Source organism: Prorops nasuta, unplaced genomic scaffold (genome assembly GCF_024137725.1).
Source record: "Prorops nasuta isolate Cenicafe-Biocafe unplaced genomic scaffold, Cenicafe_Pnas_1.2 PNAS00010, whole genome shotgun sequence".
Taxonomy (NCBI): domain Eukaryota; kingdom Metazoa; phylum Arthropoda; class Insecta; order Hymenoptera; family Bethylidae; genus Prorops; species Prorops nasuta.
Window position 1 is genome coordinate 3,240,790 of NW_027116807.1, and position 16,650 is coordinate 3,257,439.

The following is a 16,650-nucleotide window of genomic DNA, read 5'->3' on the forward strand; positions in this document are numbered from 1 at the left end:
CGCTAAGGAGTACGTGGATTATAGGAAGTGGCAGAAAAGGGGGGAGGGGTGGCTGCAGAAAAAATTGAGATTAGCGAAAATGATAGAAGGCTGGTCGATGTAGGACAGCAATTGCTGGGATTAATGAGAGATCGACGGATCGCTGCGTTTAACCGGTGGAGCGAGCGAATCGGTGGTGCAGGCCACTTGACCTTGAACGTTACCAAGGTACATCCAAGAAACTCGTTAAACTTGGATGTTCTTGGACACCTCTTCGAGTATGAGAGTATCTCGGTGTAAATTGTTTGATCTAGGTCGTTATATCCAAATGATTCGAGGCTATCGAAAGCCTGACAGAATTTCGTTGGAATTCCTTCCATCCTCGTTACTCTTAGACACCTCTTCGGGCTATCCAATACCATAGCGAGAGTTCGCCCATGGTACCGAGCGCCATCAATCTAGCAACATGTGCGAAGCCCCCCTTTACCGTCTTCCTCCCTCAACTTTCTGCCCGCCACAGTTTGCGCTCGATTAAAAGTTCGAAGGATCCTCTCAGTCCGTCGCGCGTGCCCGGAGCGCGAACACCTTTCACCATTTCCTCTCGCCATACTTGCTACGAGAACTACAATTATTGCTCAAATAATCAAAACATTCCCGAGGCTCGCGTTCTGCAGTATCAATCTTTGATTCGGCATTCAACAGCATTTATTAATTAGTTCTCTTATATTTTTTCTTTCAATAATTCCTGCAAATTGATCAATCGCTTTTTTATTCAATAGAAAAATCTCGTGCTCCTCCTTCGAGATTGGTGATATCAGTGAGCTTTCTGTGCGATTTGAAAAATATTCATGAAATTGCACGATAGTTTCTAATTTTCTAAAAGTTTTAAACTAGTTCGGTGCAATTTATAATAAAAGGTATGTTATTAGTTTATAAAATGTGTTGAAAAGTGTATAAATTTGTTGTACATAACGTCTTATATCCAGCATAATATAAAATAATTCAGTCGTGATAAATTGGGAGTAAAGGTGAACGGTTCAATTTTCATGAACTTTAATCATCCGTGTAAAAATAACACCACTACCACATCTCTAAAGTAACAAATGTCAAGAGATTTCTCTTTCTTGTTGCTTTTTTCTCGTTCACCAAATTTTGCAATACTCATTGTTTAGTGAATTTACGAAAGATTTAGATGTACTCGTTGTGTACGTAATTCGTTTATAATTAAGTAATCGATATTAGAAAATTGGTCAGATATTATTATTTGTTTAGATTTCTTGATTACAATAGTCTTCGTGATTTTTTAGTACACACCTCGTCGTCCGTGGGAATCGTCCAAGATCTTTCTTTAACTATATTTCTTGCTAATTCTCATGCCGTGTTATCGCTGTCTTTTAATTATAGCTGTAACAATTACATTTAACTGGATAATCCCCCACGTGTACCAATTGTCTAACTTTTTCCTCTAAATATAGTTTGCTTCTACAGCAAAAGGTTAATGCTCTTAAATGAGTGGACTTTTACGACCAGCATTATCGGTCAAGATTATCTTCGTTAATAATGGTTAACTTTTACGCCATTTGAAACATTAAATTATACGTGACAAAAAGTAGAAAGCTAGTTTTGGTAATTTTATGCTTACTGAAGCGTGTTGTAACAGTGCTTGAAATATTAAATTAAATAATGTATTATAATAGTCCTAATAATATTATAGTCATCAAAACTAGTTGCTTGAAATATTATAATTAAATTTTGTCGAAAGTAGCCTTGGTTGAAGTTTCACGAAACCTTTTATGAATAATTGTTGATAACATGTTACACGATAGTTCATCATTTCAATATACATATTACTAAAATCAAGCGTTTTATCAGATAGAATTCGGTTAACATGCAATTAGCACATAGGTAATTAGGAGGGATAAAACAAATCAGTTGAAATAAGTAACAGTTCCTCTTTTCTCTCTTAGCACAATGGTGCTACTATGTGAAAAACGTCTGGCGCATCTTTAGATTTAATCGATGAGAAATGGGTTACGTGGAAGGAGCTGCCGCGGGGTTAATTTCATTTATAATGTTACATTAAAAATAAAATGTTTCCTTACGAATTTATTTTTTCCTTCAACTTATCAACACTCGTGTAACATATTGCTGGAGCAGTGTTCAAATGGGCGGAAGTGGCGGAATCAAAAGATAATCAACCATGTCGGAAAATGTATCTTTATAAAGTTTCCTTTATTCGCGGCTAATAATAGAAATAAAAAAGGACGCGCGTTCTACCTTCTCCGAATTTAAAATTATTCCGTATAAATGTGCGAGAACAACTTTTAATTATTTAATCCTCGTGTCAGCTCCATTTTTCTTCAGTTTAATTTAACTTTACAATAATGAACGATTCATCGTGAATATAACAACTTTGGAATTTACAGTATACTATTTTTCCAGTCTATTAAATTGAATTTTTATCGACTATAATTTATGTACGATATGCTGAAATATTTTAATAATAACTCTTTTCCGCTGCTTTATATCCCACTTTGATTTGAGAAAATTTTCAAATAACGACGAGAGAGAAAAAAAATATATATATATATACAGTATCATTTTCAAGAAAATTGCTTATTAACATATTTCTGTCAAAGCGTCCACTTTATACACAGGTCTAACGAAAAAAAATTGCAATTTGAAACAATTGTCCGTATCACGCAAGCAACTTTGAAATTCTTCCCAATTTTCACGGTTGCTGAATGAAGTACCGTTCCTCCGTGAACCCGTTACGTCAGCGCGAAATGACCGAAAGGACACGTTTATGAGCGTTATTCGCGGCGAGTTTTTGTTCAGCGTTTGGTCTGCTGCTGCGTTTTGTTTGAAAGTAAAAGCTATTTGAAAACAATTTAATCGCGTAAACTGGACAGTTTAATTGCAAGTGAAAACTCGATGGCACAAAACACTTGCAGAATGAGGAACGGAAAATAAGTTCTATAGTTCCACTAGGAGGACATTGATAGTATGAAATCCAGTTAGGCGACTTTCCTAATTTGAACTTATCGCGTAGAGCACAAGTGCGGGAAAAATGTAAATCTATCGTCTTCTCCGCAAAAATGTTGCACTCTTCGTCGTGAAATCAGTATAATAAAATTCACGCGTGAATTAAGTGAAAAAAATGTTAAAGTATCTGAAACTGGTAGAGTCAAACAAACATTAAGCAAAGTTTGTATTAATATTCTGAGGTCTATGTTTTTTTACCACGATATTGAATTTTCGCGAATTTATATTATTCTACGAAACGTAGTCAAACTGTCCATTTTGAACGAGTTTGTCTCTCAGCTATGCAATCCAATAGCTGAATTTACTTTCTCTAGTAATAAGAGACACATGCGTGTTGCCTCGCGTAATCTTTAATGCTTACATAAACGTCGAAATTCTACTTTCGTTTCATTACAGTGTCAATCGAAAAGTCGAAAAAATGTCGTTTAATTTCTTCCTCCGCTATTCTTCGTTATGTTGGCAAAATTACTTGTGAAATCAAGTGTTACAACGCTTCATTAAGCTTTTCTTATCAAGACAAAAATAAATGCAAGATGATGCAGTAGGGCAGAATTCTAAGAGTCATTCCAGCTGTATGCTGATGATAATGGGAAAAATAGGATAGAAAGAGAAGCAGCGATGTAGACTATTGCATGTAAGAGTTAATAGAATTTTTCGCGACCGCTTTTACAAATTTCACACTGTCCCATCCTGCGAGTGATGTAGGAAATTGCGTAATAACAGGAATTAATCGGGTGTTTAGTCACGCATAGTGCTTTATTGATCCGTGGGGTATTTTTCAAGGTCAGCCTAGAAGACGACACGAGAGAAAGGAGAAATTTTTCTCGAAGTGAACAAAAAATGAGAGATATGATAAGGATTTTCCTGTTATTGGCGTGTAGCCAGCTCTACTTTGGTAATGTGGAATCGGCTGGAAACCTGCGAGTTGCCTATCAATGGAAACAGATCGATTATGAGTGGCCCAACAACGAGACGAGAAAAATGTTCCCCGGTTACAAGCAGGAAGACAACTTGCCTCTTGGCCTTGAAGTTTCTGGAAACAGAATCTTCATAACTGTGCCAAGATGGCGACAAGGTGTTGCAGCAAGCATTAATTATATCTATATTAATGGTGAGTACACTATGATTATTACATAAATACATACACTTCTTGACTCCACTTAAAGCTGCCACACAAAGCATGTAGGATTCCACATTTTTACATCGATGATTATTTGCCAAGATAAATCTTGTTAGAAGAATCTATAAGAATTTTAGATGAAAGATTGGAAGAAATAATTATTTGCAAGAATGGCAAAATTAGTCCCAGTAAATCTTAGATCATCGTCTCGATTTGAATCATCTTTTATGAATTTACTCAACTATCGTCGTATAGCTATTCGTAGTACTACAGTTAGAATAGGTTCTGTATATAACGATATTGAAATTTCCCTTTATGTAACTTGCAATAAAACCTGTAGAACTTTTAGTAATGGAAACGTTAATGAGTAAATCGCATTTATAAACAGTCATTCCTGTCATGAATTCAATAGTAGATTGTATTAACGATGCTTCAATTAAGAGATACACCTGTTTATGAAACAAAGATATTTAAAAGCTCGGTCATGTATACGAGTAATAAACTTTGTTATCAATTATCTCCATCATTTTATTATAATTTTTGCACATTCTTTTTTTGTAAATCTTTTGTTTCGTGTTCTTGTAAACGTGAACAGTTATAGTGAAGTTATAAATTAGAAGAATAAAGAAAAAAACAAAAGAGAGAGAGAGAGAGAGGAGAGTTATGAATGTTCCTATAAATTCGTAGATAGTCGTCAGTCACCAGCTTTGAGACCTTTTCCATCGTGGGAGGCTCATGAATACAGTGCATCCAGAGTACCGGAAGTGGTGTCGACTTTTCGAGTTCGCGCGGACAAATGTGGTAGGCTGTGGGTCCTTGACACAGGTCTAGCAGATATCCTTGGAAGCCCAGAACAACAAGCACCACCTGCTCTGCTGATTTACGATCTGAGCAATGATAGATTGCTAAGAAAGTTCGTTATTCCAAACGATCAAAGAACACCTGACTCTCTTTTCGCTAATATAGCCGTCGAGGATCGTTCTTGTGACGATACGTATGGGTACCTTGGTGACCTTGGAGGTCCAGGACTCGTCGTTTATTCTTGGAGACAAAACAAGTCATGGCTAGTGAAACATCACTTTTTCCATCCCGATCCACAGGTATAAATAATTTTTTTTTTTTACTATTTTGTCATTCTAAATTTAAAAACTCTTTTTATATATGTTGGTTTTGATCCTTTATTGTATAGAATTAATCAATCATCTTATTCATTTTTTGTTTACAATTTAGGGTGGAGAGTTTAATGTTAACGGGATCGCTTTCCAATGGACAGATGGCATTTTTGGAATGGCCTTGAAACCAACGGATGATGGGTACAGCACTCTGTATTTCCATCCACTGTCCAGCACAATGGAATTTGCGGTTAGCACTAAGCTTCTACGAGATCCGGAACGCATCAATACACCGGGTAAATGATGTCATTATATGCAAATTAGCTTGACTTATAATCATTGTATTAGCTAATATTACACGACGATTCTGCAAATATCGGGTTATTTTTGTAGCTCAAGCAATAGCTATTTCTTTATTTGATTTATTGTTCTACGTATTGAAAAAATAAACAATTTTGTTGAATGGCAATTTTTACACAGAGAGCTTCCACGAATTTATTCCTCTTGGATCTCGAGGCCCAAATCAACAAAGCAGCGTCAGCTTTTTAGACCCAAAGACAGGAATTCTATTCTATGCATTGACCAATATGAACACAATTGCCTGCTGGAATAGTAGAAACAAATATAGTATTCCGCAACAGGGAATCGTTTATATGGACAATGTCACTATGGTGTTTCCTAACGATTTAAAGGTAATCACTGCAATTTTTCATAATTCCTCGTCAAGCCTTTCATTCTTTCATTATCTTGAGAAACAACTGAATGATTGCTAAATTCGTACTTGTGTGTCTATTCAATTTGTTACAAAACCTAGTAAGATATACGTATACTACTGCCTCCTTTAAAGTTCGTTGTGTGTGTTCATTGCTAATAACATAATAGCAATAATTTCAAAGTAATATCTGTATGGTTTATGAATAAAAATGTTCTTTCTAGGTGGACCAGAATGGTAACGTTTGGGTGTTATCGGATAGACTCCCAGCATTTATGTACTCCCAATTGGATCCGAATGATTTTAACTTCAGGATATTGACAGGATCAGTACAAGAAGCTATTAAGGGAACAGTTTGTTCTATGGTTTCAACATCAACAAGATTCGACGACCGAAGAAATTCCATGCCGCCACACACGAACAGCAATTACGATAAAAAGTCAGGGTCACCAATTCATACATCATTCTTCAGTTTAATTGCACTATCCATTTTAATATTAACTTCTTTAATGTAAATCAATTATATTTTCTTAAAAGAATGACCGAAACGTGAAAACGCCATATCAAATATAAAGTAAAGCTTGAAACTAAAAGGTATATAGAGTCACGTGATTAGTGAAGAAGTTATGTTTATTAATTGTTTTTTCTTCCACAAGAGAGAGAAAGAGAGAGGTAAAGAAAGATTTAATTTATTGGAACATACTTAGTACCTTGCTTCTAGCACTTGTTACCTGCTTAAATGTTATTAAACTGTATGATTTTACGATATTGTATTGAATATTAAAGAGTATATTATGTTTGTTTAGTATTAATATTTTTAATGTCAAACTTAATAAATATATTGTATAGTGTTTGCGTGTATGTTTAAATGTCTCAGATTAATTGGGTGTTTTGCGTATTCATATAAAATACTGAAGATATCTGTTTGAAAATTGTGAAAGTGGAAATAAAATACTTTGTACCACCATTTTGTATTCAATATATAGAAATGTGTTGAGTTAGAAACTAAATTTTTATTGATATTAAGCTTCTTCTACTTTATATTCTGCAAATTAATTCTACAGGTCATTAAGATATTTATAAACGTTTAAACAATTATTATCCACTTTAATTTGAATGAAAATTTAAATGAAGTCTGATAAATCTTTTGGTAGATGTAGGAATGTATTGAAATAAGTTTCTTTTTTATGTTTAATACAAGGTATTCCTTATGTGCATACAAAAAAAGGAATTACTTTCCGACTGTCGTCGGTTAATAGCATATCATTATTTTGCAATGTGAGAATAAAAATTGGTTGAACGTAATAGGGTTATCATTGTGGGTCAAAGGGTAAGCTGAGACAACTCGAGCTCTTTCCTTTACGAATACATATATATAAGAGAAAGCAATCGTTTTGCTTCATCAGTCTCTCGTTAGCCACTGCTGCTCCCACTGCTGTTATTATTGTTTATTTCAGTTTTGCAGTCAATGATTTGTGAAATTCACTGATTCGACAATATAATGTTTCAGTCACTTCAATGATTCTATATATAGTATTGTCTAAGCACTTTTAATATTAGTGCTGTGTGTATATTTATTTCTATAGATCCTATATAGTAAGTACTTATTAAAATATTACAATTAACGTATTACTAGTACAAAGTGTTAAGACTGGACTCTCTCTACAGTATAGTATTATTCACAATTCCGACATTTGAAATTGTAATTAGTTAGAACTCGATGGTTAAAAAACTTGCGAGTAGCTTATAAAGGAAGTGCAACTGAAATTAAAATACAATATAGGTGTTCTCGATTCATTTGTCTCTAATTGCACAAACTTATTGTTTTCTTTTTTTATGCATGTATAAATATGCAATAGTCCAGAATATTTAGATTATTTATATTATCGGAGGATGAATTAGTATGAGTGAGTATAGAGGAAGAGAAACCTAGTTGTGTGCACGTATTTGTGACTCTTACTCCTGATTGAAACTGGTTTGTTGTGATAAGCAGACTGACAAGTTTCTTCCTACAGTTTGGCAGCAACTGAGTGAACGATAAACATTCTGTAAAATGGTTCAACTTACGAGTACTATACCTGGTCTGTCAGATTCACCAATAGTTGACGAGAGTGTGAAGACTTGTACAGGATTCTTAAACGGTCGTAGAAAACAGGATGGTGCCGAGGGTCTATGGAGGATTAGAAATGGACTCTACGATTTGCAAGATTTTGCTAGAAACCATCCAGGAGGCGAGGAATGGATTCGTCTCACTCGTGGAACGGATATTACTGAAATGTTTGAGGTATTTCCATTATATTGTAATAAACTCCCATTAATTATTTCTACAATCTAATTTTTAAACTATTGTGAAAATAAACTACTTAAAAATTGCACTAATATTATAATCCATCAAAAATTACAATTTACTATATATAGTTAAAGAAATGAATTGGAGTAGAAAATATTGGATCGAATTTCCAGTCTCATCACTTGACCAATAAAGCTGAAAAGTTATTGCCCAAGTTTTACGTGCGTGATGCGAAAACTGCAAGGTCGGTAGCCTTCACCTTCGAACCGGACGGGTTTTACTCGACCTTCAAGAAAAGAGCTCTGGATGCCTTGAAAGATGTCGATTTTCATCACTCCTCGGCCAAATCCGATTTCATTGCAGATTTTTTAGCCACGACTACTTTCGCTTTCGCTTTATTAGCTTCAGCCACGCAATCCTGGATCGCTGTGCTTATCGCAGGTATTCTCGTAGATGCACTAATTAGTGTCATATTAATTAACTCGTTGCGCATATGGTTCACACTCTAAGGAATCGCTTTATTTAGATATATGCAAAGCGTAAACATTATTGAATTAAATATGTAAATTCATTTAAAATAGTTGTCACATTTTTTGATAATACTGTGTATATAGATCAGTGTAAGGTGGATTTTTGCAGGTGTATGCTTAACATGGACAGCGATTATAGCACACAACTATTTTCACTCTAGAGATAGTTTTAGAATGTACTATTTCGATTTAATTTTAATGTCGTCAAAAGAATGGCGTATCTCTCACGTTATGAGCCATCATATGTATCCTAATACCATATGGGATCACGAAATCCGTTCATTTGAGCCATTCGTGACGTGGTACCCATCAAAAGAGAGAAAATCCAAATTTATGAGAATTCTTAGCCAGCTTTACAGTCCCATTATTTGGAATTTTCTTACTTTGGAGCAAGGCATCAAAAGGTTATTATATTTATTGTGGCGTATTATTAATAATTCCTATTTGTATTATAATCTTTCTATCACAGTTATATAATTATCTGCTCTAAGTGCTCTTCTAATAATTTATTATTAATAAATCTTTAAATTGCAGATACTACTCAGCTTATTACGAATATGGATACTTGGAGTTTCGGGATATTGTACCATTTTTCTTGCCGATAACTATGAGCCTGGTGGCTCCAAGTGTCGTAACTGCGCTTAAAACTTGGCTAGTCATTATTCTTATCAGCAGTTTTGTTTTTTCTTTAATAGGACTCAACGCGGCTCATCATCATCCGGATATTTTCCACGATGGGGATATTTATAGGTACGTAGAATCGACAATAAAATGTTTCGGTAACGCCAGGTCATATTTCAAGAGGTTCTACAGAATGTCAAACACAAAATTTTTGTTAACTAATATTTTATACAATGTGCAGGATGCAAAGCATTTTTATTCGGTACGCTTCACGCATTTCAATGACGTATTCTCATTTTTCGAATCTATGGAGAATGCTGAATTAAGATGGTTCGCGTCAATTTTAGAGGATAGATTTATTTATAAAAATTCCATCTTTTGACATTTTCTGCATAACCCGATAACAGTTAACCTAGTGTCAAAGAAGCGCTCTGTGTAATAAATTCTGTCGGGAATGCAGCATTTCAGGAATTACAATAATTTACCTCAGGACTGTCATTATTTTTATTGATAATTAATTATAATGTTCCGTTAAACATATCATATTCGGGTCAAATGACCAATTTTCCATGCAAATTATTTATCGAGCAATATACTTAAATCTCTTTTGTCATTACAGAGATAATTTAGATTGGGGTCTGCTGGAAATGGACGCGGTGCGAGGTCGCTCAGTTGTAGACGATAATGACTTTTTGGTATTAACGAATTTTGGTTCTCACGTTCTGCATCATTTATTACCTACAGTCGACCACTGTTATCTGCCACTCTGTTTGCCAGCTCTTTATCAAACTTGTAAGGAATTTAACATAAGCGTCGAAAAATTCAGCCAATGGGAGCACTGCAAGGGCCAGTTTAAGCAATTGCTGCGCACTGAACCGAAAAAGAACGTATCATGAAAGCCGCATCTTATTTCTTGAAATAAAAACAAGTTTTTTTTTATATAAAAACGTCGTAAAATTCAATGGACATACACATGAATTTCCACTCCTCGATTTAACGATCTCACGAGGTTCATGAAATTTAATAACTTTATACTCGTTTGATTGATTTATTGATTTCTTTATTTATTTAATTAAATATATTTTTTTATATATATATGTGTGTATATATATATATAAGTGTGCATGGATGTGTTTTTCATTCATGAGCGTGTTTGTATGAGGATGCCTCGGTGCCTAAAATGACGATAAACAATTTTTCCTTGCTTCTTTTTTCTCACGGGTAATTATAATAATAATTATAATAATAATAATAATAATAGTAATAGTAATAATAATATTAATTAAGGTAATAATAATAATAATAATAATAATTGATGACGATGCCGCGTTTGTGTAAAATATAATTCCGTGTGTGTATGTTTATCATATTTTTCCTTTTTATTTTGTTTTTTGGCATAGAGAGTATATGCTCGTTTACTTCTGCGAATGAATTTGCTCAAATCCTCCGTTGATCCTCGTTGATAGGATGATTTTAGGCTGGTTTTATGCTTTTTGCTGTGGATGTGATCTTCTCGCGTTTGTTATGCCTGGCACGGCTAGCTTACAATAGTTCACCATCGGGCTGCAGGTCGAAGCGTGGCGGGAATGCGGAACCATCGAACTGGGGTTTTATCGCAGGCCGGTGTGGCTGTAAACAATTACAAACATCAATCATTTCTCATTCTTCCGATGTAGACGTGTGTCGATAGCAATACTCCGGAGATGGCAAAATCAATTTCTCCTTAGAGAGTCTAATATTTGTATCGAACAATAGTTCGATTCCTCGCGTTGTCTCTCGAATTACTACGAAATATCTCATTTGTTTTTACTTTGTTAAATTGCAAAATTGAAATTTGCCTCTCCGTTGGAAGACCAAGATTCCACTTGGTCCGAAAGACACGAAGGGAGCAAAAATGTGAACACGCGTTAGACAAGATCGACACGCTCTCTGTGTCTTTTTTCTTCTTCGTAATTACAATCTTCATTCGTTCATACATAAATAAATTATATACCAAACTTTCAGAGGGCCATGACACCTCAATAATGATATTTTTAATTCCAGATTAGAGGTCACAGACGTTTTCACGGGGAAATTATTTGTGTCACATTGGCGAAGCTTATTCGTCGAATGAGCTGTTGTAGTTAATCATTACACTATTATTTTTCACAAAACTAGGTGACCTAAACTCTTCACACCTATGCTAGATTAAGAGGCATTGTACACAGAAAACCCACAGGATGATGTCTATTCTACTGGACAGTAATAAAAAAAAAGTTCAACATACAACGTGTGCGTGTGTGTATATATGAAGATAAAATTACAATGGGTCTAGTGATGGAAAGTACGAGTTGATATCGATTGACAGTTTGTGTGAGATATAATACAAATAGAAACACGTATGGTATAATGTAGACACGTAAATTTTCAGACACTAGTGCTGTAGATTGCACCAACTTACATGGACCAGCGCGCTGTGATTTTACTCCATCGCGGAAGGCGCCTTGCGAGCCTTCTGCTGAGGCTACATGGGCACATAGAATCACATTTTCTTTTATGAAATCCGAATAAAAACTCGTCTAAACTTTTCTCGACTTGGGAGTAAAAGTAAAATCTTCATAGATATAAAAACCTTTAAAAAGCACTATACAGCAAAATCAAAAGTATATCGATATGCCTATATAAAAACTTTTCACAGAGTCGTCATTTTTATTGTCAAAGAAAAAAGGAAAGAGAAAAGAGGCTAAATAATACTTTTAAAAACTGTGCAGGATCAACGACTTGGTGCGTCAGCCTTTTAAAAAGTTCGAGAGATTGAAAAATTGAAAAATGTAGATTTAACAGGAAAATTATAAGAACAGGAACTTACCGCTGGGCTGAGTCCACGCGCAGCACTTCCTCCGCGTCCCTTGGTGCGGAACTTGGTGATGGCTTGTTCGGCGAGGTCTGCCCTCTCCTCGGCTTCCTCCAGTTCTTGCTGGGCCTTGCGGAACTTGGCAAGATTCAAGGCAGCGATCTCTTCGGCTTCCTCTATCTGCCTCTTGTACGTCTTGATCTTCTGCTGGAGCTTGTCGACCAAGTCTTGCATACGCTCATGGTTCTTACGGTCCTCGTCCGCCTGTGAAAGTTGAGGGGAAAAAAATGGTGTATATAAACAATATATATACTTCAAATGATCTCATATATAAGTAATATGAATTTGAGAAAAATGTTAACCTGGAAGCTGAGCTCCTTGATGCGACGCTCGGATTTGCGGAGGTTCTTCTGCGCATCGGCGTGTCTCCTTTGTTCCCCATCGAGTTCGTTCTCCAATTCGCGAACGCGTTGCTCCAATTTTTGAATGGCCTTCTTGCCACCCTTGAGTGCGTTTGCCTCGGCCTCGTCCAGACGAACCTGGAGCTCCTTGATCTGGGTCTCCAAAGCCTTGCGCAATTTCTCCTGGGTCTGAGCGTGATCCTGTTCGGCTCTCAGCTCGTCCGCCAATCGGGCTGCGTCTACCATAGCCTTCTTGGCCTTCTCCTCGGAGTTCTTTGCCTCGTTCAGCAATTCGTCCAGGTCGGACTAAATTTTTGCATCAAAGAAAAAACATTGAATGATGAGTTTCAAAGATTCAGATTGATACCGAGTTTCTCAAAAATCACGATCAAGCAGGAAACCCTAAACAGATGATCCTATTCCGAGGGGAAAATATATCATTTTTTAATATTGCTAATATTTACCGAGTTATGCGAAAATACAATTATATCAAAATTCTGTATAAATTCTTATACAGCTCGTTAAGTATTATTAATGTTAAAAAAATTCTACAAGAGTTTTCTCCTCGGAATAGACCCTTCTATTCAGGGTTACCGTCTCGAACAAGTCTTTTAATACAGCCTGCATGCAATGAAAAACAAAATCCTATCGTTCTCATAAATAACTCATCGAATTAAACAGAAATTGAATAAAATCAGTTTCAATGTAAGTTAAATATTTACTATTAAAAATAATGTTATACTTCAATGAAAAAATTGATTATGTTTTTCAGTCTAAGATAAATTGTATATGAATGTGTATACTAACGTGGAGGGTCTGGAGTTCCGCTTCGAGTTTCCTCTTGGCAGCGGATAGCGAAGCGTTCTGAGCTCCAAGTTCGTTGAGTTGTTCGTGACAATCCGCGAGCTCCTGTTCGGCCTGTCTGCGAGCACGGTCTGCCTGTTCCAGGAGAGTTCGGCTCTCTTCGAGTTCGTTCTGGAGCGCGTTGGCACGACGCTCCGAGATTCCAAGGAGTTCCCTGGCCTCGTCGCGTGCCCGTTGCTCCTCTTCCAGGGCGGTCTGGACGTCCTTCAGTTGTTGCTGGTATCTCTTGATGTTCTTCTGTGCCTCTGCGTTCGCCTTGTTTGCGTGATCCAATGCGATCTCCAATTCGTTTATGTCGGCTTCCAACTTCTTCTTCATGCGCAGCGCCTCAGCTTTACCCTGAATTCCAAAAGAAGTACGTCATTATTGCTTAATTCTTCTTCAATCGATAAAAAAAAAATGTATATCTTGAATTTATTGTCAATAGTTGCTACGAGACCGACCTTAGCTTCTGCCTCGAGGGAAGCTTGCATGGAGTCGAGGGCACGTTGGTGATTCTTCCTGGTGTTTTCGAATTCCTCCTCCTTCTCCTGGATACGACGGTCGATCTCCTGCCTGACCTGGCTGAGTTCCAGTTGGCTACGGAGCACCTTGTTCTCCTCCTGTTCGAGAGCAGCCTCAGCCTCCTCGAGGGCAGCTTGAAGCTCGTCCTTTTCGGCCTCCAATCGTTTCCTGGCCTTCTCGATCTCGTGAATGTTTCGACCACCTTCGCCGATCTGATCCAAAAGGTCCTTGACCTCGTCGGCGAGGTTCTTGTTCTCCCGACGTACGGCCTCCAACTGTTCCTGGCTCTCCTCGTACGCCCCTGAAATAGACCAATTTTAAATGTAGTTGTCAATTAGTGCAATTAATAAAAATAATACAGGATGTCCCCTTACAAATTTTCTATTCAAATATCTCAACAATTATGATCATGTATATAAAAGTGGTTAGAATAAAAGTCTTTTTTATATCGAGGGGTATGTATAATGATATCGTTGATTTGATTTTGAGAAACGTGCTGAAGAAAATACGAAGGTCAGCCTGAATTGTGTATATTGTACCCTAATTTTTTACTGTTGAGATAAATAAATAATTTATTTGGGAAGAGGCATAAATTGGGACAGCCTGTAGTGAAGTAAACAATCGTTTTGCGTTACCTCTGAGCCTGAAGAGCTCGGTGCTGTAATTGCGGCATTCCTTTTGGCTGGCGTCAAGCTCGGCGGCAAGGTCATCGACCTTGAGTTTCCATTCGCCGATGATCTTGTCGAAGGCCTTCTGTTTCTTCTCGGCAGCGTTGGCAATGGCAGTGGCACGGTCCACCTCGATCTGGAGGTCCTCCACTTCGGTGGCCAGTCTCTGTTTGGTCTTCTCGAGGGCAATGACCTTCTGGTTGAGGGATTCGATGGTCTCTTCTGCCTCGGCCAAACGAGCCTGCAGCTTCCTCTTGGCTTCCTCGAGCTCCTCGGCCCTCGCAACACCCTCCGATTCGTATTTCGTACGCCACAATTGGGCCTCGGCGTTAGCCTTGCTCAACTGCCTCTGAAGGTCAGCTTTACCCTCGGCTTCCTCCTCCAATTGTTCCCGGATGTTGTCCAGGTCGTGCTCCAGGTTACGGAACTTGCCGAGCAGAGTAGCGCGTTCTCTACCCTCCTCGTCGGCCAATCTCTTCGTGTCCTCCAGCTGTGTCGTCAGCGAGATCTTGATCTTCGACAATTGGCTCACCTGAGACTCGGCCTCCTCCAATTGACGCAGCAAGTCGCTGTTCTCGATCGATAACTTCTTCTTGGCAGCGTCAAAGTCGTTCAATGTACGGTTAACTTCTTCCAGTTTACCCTGAGTCTCGTTCAATTGGTGCTGCAACTGCTTCACGATCTTTTCTTGGGCAGCCTATATTAACGAGTATTAACGTGAGTCTCATCTTCCAATAACCTCGATACGTCCGGGAATGCAAACATGCTCAACATTCATTTCAAGCATTATATGGATTTGATAACGAAAAGCAAGCTTGGCAAGCTGGGATAATAATAATTAATAATCCTGGAAACGGTCACTCAACACTATAGCTAATATCAAGGAATAACAGACAGAAGTAGATTTTCCATTCGCAGGGTATAGTGAAAAGATGCCGGAAAAATTTCAAGCAAACCAACTCCAATTCTCTTTATGTTACTGTTTACATATTTACGATAAGAAATTTCAAAAACGGCATAAGTAAAGTATATTAGTTTAGTCGTGTCAGTGTTGAAAAAAAAACAGTTTATACGTCAGCAGGCTTTTCGCTTTCTCGATTCCTCTTATCATCACTTTATTAACCGTTCATCCGCTATATTTATACGTTTGTATATGATAGATACTAGATTGGAGTGTGTTTGCTGTAAACTTTTTCAGAAATTTTTCATACTAGCTCCTTTGGTTCTCCAAACATTATCAGCTGCTAGGTTGACCTGCGTAAGCTGTTAATTGCATTAGTTTTTGCTTTCTTCTTTGTCAGGTTGTTTCAGGATCAAGGGAGATTGCAGCTTACCTTCTCGTTGCTCAAGTGATCGACGGATCCACGAAGGTCGTTCAACTCACTGAAGTACTGAACCTTCTCCTTCTCAGCCCTGTTTAACGGGACAACAATCGATACGGGAAATTAATAGGATTCGTAAGATGGTCAAATTATTAATTACTCTTTACCACTTTAAGAAAGGTTAATTACACGACCGATCCAACACTTCTAAATCATTATCTGTCACGACTTCACATTATTACACATTCTTTTGGGTTTGAACAAAAAGAAAAAAAAACAACAAATTTTAACCGGACTATCTCGTGCGATATATGTGGTACACAATAGGGATGGAAAATTATTATCGGAAGACAGACATCCAGGGGCTCTTGATAATCTTGTCTAATAAAAATCTACCTTCTCCCGAGAAACTTGGTCAGTAGTGGCGCGAGAATTGTTCAGCTCGGCATGGATGTCGTGACGGCCTTTTTCGGCTCTATCGAAAATATCAAATTTTATTTCTATCCCTTTACAATTAAAATTACTTTAGTTTCCTCTTTGGGAAAGAAAATTCTCAGATTCGCATAGATAGATTATAGTGATGAATCTTGCAGTGTATAGAATATATTCTTCTGTAAGAGATTGTATAGGAATTAAGGGGTTTTCAGGT

The 16,650-nt window shown here is 37.1% G+C and overlaps 3 protein-coding genes across 15 annotated transcripts in view; 2 read left to right on the forward strand and 1 right to left on the reverse strand.

Annotated features, from left to right (window-relative positions):
* LOC136776663 (protein yellow-like) lies at positions 1-6,929 on the forward strand. Of its 3 annotated transcripts, XM_066732377.1 has the most exons (7): positions 2-652; positions 759-896; positions 3,808-4,135; positions 4,832-5,244; positions 5,375-5,552; positions 5,737-5,948; positions 6,193-6,929. In XM_066732377.1, exons 3-7 carry the CDS (start codon positions 3,865-3,867, stop codon positions 6,481-6,483), a joined length of 1,365 nt encoding a protein of 454 aa, XP_066588474.1. In that variant the 5' UTR covers positions 2-652; positions 759-896; positions 3,808-3,864; the 3' UTR covers positions 6,484-6,929. The 3 variants fall into 3 exon arrangements, with proteins under 3 accessions (XP_066588475.1, XP_066588474.1, XP_066588473.1); XM_066732378.1 differs by having other exon boundaries at positions 1-896; positions 3,813-4,135; XM_066732376.1 differs by having other exon boundaries at positions 2-896.
* A 279-nt stretch (positions 6,930-7,208) lies between these two features.
* Positions 7,209-10,610, forward strand: LOC136776722 (cytochrome b5-related protein-like). The gene is made up of 6 exons (XM_066732506.1): positions 7,209-7,564; positions 7,984-8,252; positions 8,432-8,699; positions 8,898-9,192; positions 9,323-9,538; positions 10,029-10,610. The coding sequence occupies exons 2-6, from the start codon at positions 8,022-8,024 to the stop codon at positions 10,303-10,305; spliced, it is 1,287 nt and encodes a 428-aa protein (XP_066588603.1). The 5' UTR covers positions 7,209-7,564; positions 7,984-8,021; the 3' UTR covers positions 10,306-10,610.
* A 155-nt stretch (positions 10,611-10,765) lies between these two features.
* Mhc (myosin heavy chain) overlaps positions 10,766-16,650 on the reverse strand; it is a 35,409-nt gene continuing 29,524 nt past the window's right edge. For 10 of the 11 annotated variants that reach the window (XM_066732498.1, XM_066732500.1, XM_066732496.1 and 7 more), the window contains exons 19-25: positions 16,014-16,092; positions 14,647-15,376; positions 13,951-14,312; positions 13,451-13,846; positions 12,605-12,949; positions 12,258-12,506; positions 10,766-11,038 (exon numbers count right to left, since the gene is read on the reverse strand). In XM_066732498.1, coding sequence (XP_066588595.1) covers positions 10,952-11,038; positions 12,258-12,506; positions 12,605-12,949; positions 13,451-13,846; positions 13,951-14,312; positions 14,647-15,376; positions 16,014-16,092 — 2,248 coding nt within the window. In that variant the 3' untranslated portion in view covers positions 10,766-10,951. Of the gene's footprint in view, positions 11,039-11,849; positions 11,913-12,257; positions 12,507-12,604; positions 12,950-13,450; positions 13,847-13,950; positions 14,313-14,646; positions 15,377-16,013; positions 16,093-16,650 lie in introns of all 11 variants that reach the window. The other variant, XM_066732505.1, reaches the window with a different exon arrangement.

Bases quoted from the DNA above. Each gene is read 5' to 3' on its own strand.
- LOC136776722 (XM_066732506.1), top strand. From the start codon at position 8,022: ATGGTTCAACTTACGAGTACTATACCTGGTCTGTCAGATTCACCAATA. The intron at 9,193-9,322 runs GTTATTATATTT...TTTAAATTGCAG, and splicing joins TTGGAGCAAGGCATCAAAAG to ATACTACTCAGCTTATTACG. The intron at 9,539-10,028 runs GTACGTAGAATC...TTGTCATTACAG, and splicing joins CACGATGGGGATATTTATAG to AGATAATTTAGATTGGGGTC.
- LOC136776663 (XM_066732378.1), top strand. From the start codon at position 3,865: ATGAGAGATATGATAAGGATTTTCCTGTTATTGGCGTGTAGCCAGCTC. The intron at 4,136-4,831 runs GTGAGTACACTA...ATAAATTCGTAG, and splicing joins TAATTATATCTATATTAATG to ATAGTCGTCAGTCACCAGCT. The intron at 5,553-5,736 runs GTAAATGATGTC...ATTTTTACACAG, and splicing joins GGAACGCATCAATACACCGG to AGAGCTTCCACGAATTTATT.